Genomic DNA, 6,115 nt, shown 5'->3' with positions numbered 1-6,115 from the left:
CCACCACCACTGTGTCGTCAGCAAATTTGATGATTGTATTGCTACTCCGCTGAGCCACACAGTCGTGTGTGTACAGGGAGTAGAGGAGGGGACTCAGAACACAGCCCTGGGGGGCCCCTATGTTGAGGGTGATGGATGAGGAGGTGCAGTTGCCTGCTCTCACCACCTGGGGTCTGCCAGTCAGGAAGTCCAAGACCCACTGGCAGAGGTCATAGCCCAAGCCCAGGTCCCTGAGCTTGGCTATGAGTATGGAGGGGACTATGGTATTGAATGCCGAGCTGTAGTCGATGAATAGCATTCTCACATAGTTCCCCTGCCTCTTGTCCAGGTGTGATGCTGCTGTGTGCAGCACATGGGCTATGGCGTCCTCCGTGGACCTGTTGGGGCGGTATGCAAATTGCAGGGGGTCCATGTTGATGGGGAAGGAGGAGCAGATGTAGCCCTTTACTAGCTTCTCAAAGCACTTCATGGCTATGGAGGTGAGAGCTACAGGGCGGTAGTCGTTGAGGCAAGCAGGCTTGGATTTTTTGGGTACAGGGATAATAGTGGACTTCTTCAGGCAGGTGGGGATGACAGCCTGTTCTAAGGACAGGTTAAATATGTCAGTGAATACTGGGGCCAGTATCTCTCTCTATCTCTCTCTCTTCTCTATCTCACTCTCTCTCACTCACTCACTCACTCACTCACTCACTCACTCACTCACTCACTCTCTCTCTCACTCACTGTCTCTCACTCTCTCTCTATCTCTCTCTTCTCTCTCACTCTCTCTCTCTATCTCACTATCTCTCTCTCTCTCACCCTTGTATATCTCTCTATCTCACCCATGTCTGTCTGACTCTCTCTTTCTTTCGATGTATCTCTCCTTATCCCTGTATGTCTGACTATCTCCTTCTATCTCTCTCCAATCTGTCTGTCTGTCTGTCTGTCTGTCTGTCTGTCTGTCTGTCTGTCTGTCTGTCTGTCTGTCTGTCTGTCTGTCTGTCTGTCTGTCTGTCTGTCTGTCTGTCTCTTTATCTGTATATCTCTCTCTCTCACCCCTGTTTGTCTGACTCTCTCTCTCCCACTATGTTTGTAGACTTCCTGGTGGAGAGGGACAACGACTACTGTGTCTGTGAGACACCCTGCAACATGACTCGCTACGGCAAAGAGATGTCCTTTGTCAAGATCCCCAGCAAAGCCTCTGCCAAGTACCTGGCTAAGAAGTTCAACAAGACAGAGCAGTACATATCGTAAGAACTCTCCCCTCCTCCTATGTCCAGTCTGATGAAAGGTTATCCAAGCACATAATGAGGGGGGTGGGACAAATTAGCTGCATTTATAGATCGCTTTTATCCAAAGTGCTTAACAACTTATGCCTCACATTCACACACTGACACCGGAGGCAACCATGCAAGGTTCCAACCTGCTCATCGGGAGCAGTTAGGGGTTAAGTGTCTTGCTCAAGGACACTCTCTACCCCCTGAGCCACTGTCTCTTTTTTGAGCCCCATTGCCCAAAAATTCACATGGCTTATCTCTCATTTCCACGGAGCTATGGAGAGTTGACAGAGAGCCATTACTGCGCTGTACTCACCGCAAAGCTTGTCACGTCTGCCTTCGGAAAGTTTGTTTTTACATTTATATTCCCTGCGGCAAGATGTGAATCCACCTGGTGGGTTTTGACGTGTCAGATTAGGCGCGTGGTGTCTGGTTTGATGAGTGTTAGCTGTGAGAGTGGTGGCATGTCTCTAGTGCAGAGCGATGTTCAGCGATGCAAAACCGAGGCTCGTGACAGCGGCCTGACTGTCTGCTGGGCGCTATGAACACAGGCAGAGAGGCATGTTGTCTGTCTGCCGTCTTCGTTTCACCCACACGTCAATATACACACACACACACACACACACACACACACACACACACACACACACACACACACAGAAAAATTACAATGGACCTCATTCACCAACATTGTCGTAAGTTTCCTTGTTGGAAGTTCGCAAGAGAAAACCTACGACAGTTACCCCCGGATTCATCAACACATGGAGAGGTTCAGTGTCTGAAATATTGTGTCTGTTACTAGGCTTGAGTAAATTGTAATGAACCAAAGGAGAATATCAATTTTCTTTTCTTTTCTTTTCTTTTCTTTTTTCATCTTTGATGTTGAATAACACCATTCTAACATTGACCAGACGTGAAGGATTGCCACTGAGCTCATTCAGCACCTTCTTGAGATCATGTGTACAAACATCTAAGCAAATTAATAAAGGACAGATGATTTACAGGGGTTTTTGTAGATACAGTACTGAATTTTGCCATCCGGACACATGCTATTTGAAGAATTAATATAGAATATAGAATATCAGGCCTATAAATGACCTTATTATGGCCAAGTCACACATCTATGGATCGGGCCAAATCTCCTCTTTCCAATGGTAGAGTTCAATCTGGATTTAGTACCACCAGGTACCCCTGACAGCCGGGCAGCATGGACCTACAAAAGGCCTTCGACACTGTCAATCACACCATTCTGATTGACAAGCTAAAAGCAATTGGTTTTGATAGTCCATCAGTGAGCTGGATGCAATCCTACCTGGCTGAACAGATGGTGGAGGTAAACGGTACCTTACCCCCCCCCCCCTCACAGTGAGCTGTGGTGTTCCACAAGGAAGCATACTAGAACCGCTACTATTCCTAATTTATGCAAATGACATGTCGTCAGCTTGTGACTGCAACTTGTTCCTGTTTGCGGACGACTCAGCCCTGCTGGTCTCTGACAAGAACAAGTTACAGGTTGAAAAAACCCTCAGCTCGGAACTAGGCAAAATCTGCATATGGCTCGCTGATAACAAACTATCATTACACATCGGCAAAACAGAGTCCATTCTCTTTGGTTCAAATAACAAACTCAGCAAGACCGACGGCTTCTCAGTTACAGTGGGTGACAATATTGTCACAAGGAAAGAAGAAATTACCTACCTGGGTTCCATCCTAGAGGCAAATCTTTCCTGTGACAAAATGGCATCCAATGTAATAAAAAAAAAAGTCAACCAACGAACTCGATTCTTGTACCGGATCTCCTCTCTGGTAAACAAGAATACCCTGAAGACTCTGGCAGGAGCACTCATTCAAGGGTACTACGACTATGCTTGCACCTCATGGTACCAAAGCACCTCAAAGGCGCTAAAAACAAAATTACAAACATCTCAAAATAAACTGGTCAGACTACTGCTTGACCTTACTCCTAGAACCCACCTCACCCCTGCCCACTTTGACAACCTAGGATGGCTTAGAGTAGACGACAGAGTACAGCAACTTGCAATGGGCCTGGTCTACAAGATACACTACATGACCAAGGTACCCATGTACATGTCAAAATACTTCCCAAAGGTCAGTGAATACCACGATCACAACACCAGAGGGAGCTCCACAAATCATGTTAAACCCAGATTCGGCTCAAACAAGGGACTAAACACGTTTCGCAATTATGCCACATCAATGTGGAACTCCCTACCCAAAGCTGTAAAGGAATGTGAATCAAGTGGGCGGCTACGTGGTGTAGTGGGCAAGGCGCTCGCCACGAAATGCTGGAGACGCTGGGCTCATCAGTTCGAGCCCAGCGCTCCACATTTGCTTTCAGTTTAGCTGGTCGTCCGTACTAATACACATTGGCCGTATTAGGGGGTGGGAAACTGATGGGTGGGGATCAGGCGTTGTGGACAGCGACTCCTACAGGTCGGTTGGTGCGCCTGCGCAGTAGAATCAGGAAGTGTCGGGGGCAGCGTGAGCCTCCCACGCGTTACTCCTCGCCACTGAGAGATCGAGCTGCGCAGGTGAAAAGATGCGACTGCTGTTACCTCAAGTACCGGAGGGGACTTGTGCTATGTATGACTTAGTCCACATTGCAGCCGGCTTGTGGGAGGCAAGAAACAGCGTCCGTGACAGGGGAGGGTTGAATTGGATGATACGAAATTGGGATGGGAGAAAATATAGAAAATGGGAGAAAAAGTGGATAAAAAAAAGGAATGTGAATCACTACCCACTTTCAAAACCACTCTCAAATAACACCTACAGGAGACTGCAATTCGAAACTGGCCCCTGTAAATGTCCTAACCCAACCCCCTCCAATGTACAGTAAATTACCAAGTATGGTTTTGTCAATATTCCAATGTACAGTTTTGCTTGTACAGTTGTACAGTGTCCCCCACCCACCCACCCCTCCTACCCAACCCCATCCCCCCCCCCACCCCACCCACCCAACCACCTCCAATTCTCTGGTCTGCATCCCCTTAACAATTGTATGTATTGAGCTGTACTATACTGTACCCATTCTGCAATCTGTTAATAAAGTTTTCAATCAATCAATCAATCAAGCAAAACACGTGAATGAAATCTACGGTAAGTACATTTTTATTTAATTTTTTTTACTTTTTTCTCCCCCTTTTTCTGTATTTTTCTCCCATCCCAATTTAGTCGTTATGCCAATTCCCGTCCCTCCCTGCGTGGTCGTTGCGCGCATTTGCCCCCCACTTGCCGGTCTAGGGGGGTTGATAGATACTATCACATGTCCCCTCCGATACATGTGGAGTCAGCCAGCCGCTTTTTTTCACCTGACAGCGAGGACTCTCACTGGGGGAGCGTAACACGTGGGAGGCTCAAACTACTTCCCCCAGTTCCCTTCCTCGCTGAGCAGGCGCCCCGACCGACCTGTAGGAGTCGCTGTTTACAACGACCAGGATACACACCCCACCGGCTTCCCACCCGCTAACACTGCCAATCGTGTTAGTATGGACGACCGACCAAGCCGGAGGTACCGCTGACAGCTGGATTCGATACCAGTGTCTCTGCGGTGGTAGGCAGGCGCTTAGTCTGCTGCGCTACCCAGCCGCCCTGTACATTTACTTTTTTGTAATGTAAATTGCTCCGACATTTTTTCATCTGATTAAGCTGTGTTTTTTTTCTAGGCATTCACAGAAAGGTAAAGAAACGAACTACGTTCTATTTTATGGCAATAATGTTCAGGTTTGTTCAACCCGTGAGATATGATCATGAAAAATTACGTTAAAAAATAATTTCAGGTCAGACAGCTCCAAGTATGACAGGGGCTGGCGTGAGCTGGGTAGTGTAGTTTTATGAAATGCTAAAGCCCATCGAAAGCCCTGGTTCTCTTCTTTCAAAAGAATATACAAACTTTTGGCTGCGCCATTTCCTCAATATCCGCCGGTTTCCGACTGAATGCTCTGAGATTTCTATAAACTCATATGTATATTCATATAACTTAAAATCATTGGTAAACAAACGTAGTGCTGAAAATAATACATGTTGACTGCTGTTTTCATAGGGTTAGGGTCTTTACTCTTGGTTACATTTGAAAAAGAAAACGCTACATTAAATAATACAGACTGTATTGATCTATTTATGGCGTGAAATTATTGTACCGGACCGCTCTGGCTTAATATCACTAACTCACTCAATTAATTTGTTAAATTAGTTTACAGTTATTTAATCACGTTTAGCCACTCTGCCCCTAGTGGCGGCTCACATGCAATGCACTTTGTGTGAGACCAGTTAGCTTCACCATCTGTTGACACTGCGTCGTCCTTGTTATTTTATGGCCGCATAAGGCTGAAGAGGAACCGGAACGTGTTGGCTAGATGTAACCATATAATAAACATGGTCAAACTGAGGTGAAGTCTTGTTTTAGTTTTTTTTGGAAGGATATGTTTTTTTCATATCATTCCCATGTTCAGGTGGATTCTTTGTGACATGAACTATTGTTTGTGATAGAACACCGGTGGTTACTGCCTGCTGGTTGGTTTACACAATGGGATACTGGCCAGGCACACGTGCTGCACCTGAGAATCCATTCAATCATTAATTGGAGCAGAGACTAAATACAGCAATAAACCATTACATTTATATTTAAAAGATTCTAAAGAATTACATTATATTAAACCCCAGCCCTCTCCCCTCCATATGTTCCTAATCAACAAATGGAAATTAGCCACCACCGATATGTTCCTAATTAACAAATGCAATAACAAAGATATTTTTATTACACAGATATTATTTATTCTAATATTATTGGGGGAAAAAATGTATGTCATGAGCTCCATTGATGCAGAGCGCTCTGCCCAGGC

At 45.8% G+C, this 6,115-nt stretch overlaps 1 protein-coding gene across 3 annotated transcripts in view; it reads left to right on the top strand.

Moving 5' to 3' along the window:
- The window catches only part of asic1b (acid-sensing (proton-gated) ion channel 1b), a gene marked incomplete at its 5' end in the record, with an annotated part of 514,910 nt that overhangs the window by 464,819 nt on the left and 43,976 nt on the right, over positions 1–6,115 (top strand). For all 3 annotated transcript variants that reach the window (XM_084316401.1, XM_084316399.1, XM_084316400.1), the window contains one exon: positions 1,076–1,229. In XM_084316401.1, coding sequence (XP_084172527.1) covers positions 1,076–1,229 — 154 coding nt within the window. The remainder of the gene's footprint in view (positions 1–1,075; positions 1,230–6,115) is intronic.

Source organism: Notolepis coatsorum (genome assembly GCF_963971535.1).
Source record: "Notolepis coatsorum genome assembly, chromosome: 6".
NCBI lineage: Eukaryota > Metazoa > Chordata > Actinopteri > Aulopiformes > Paralepididae > Notolepis > Notolepis coatsorum.
The sequence above is the reverse complement of the archived record's forward strand: the minus strand, read 5'-3'. Positions and strand labels throughout refer to the sequence as shown.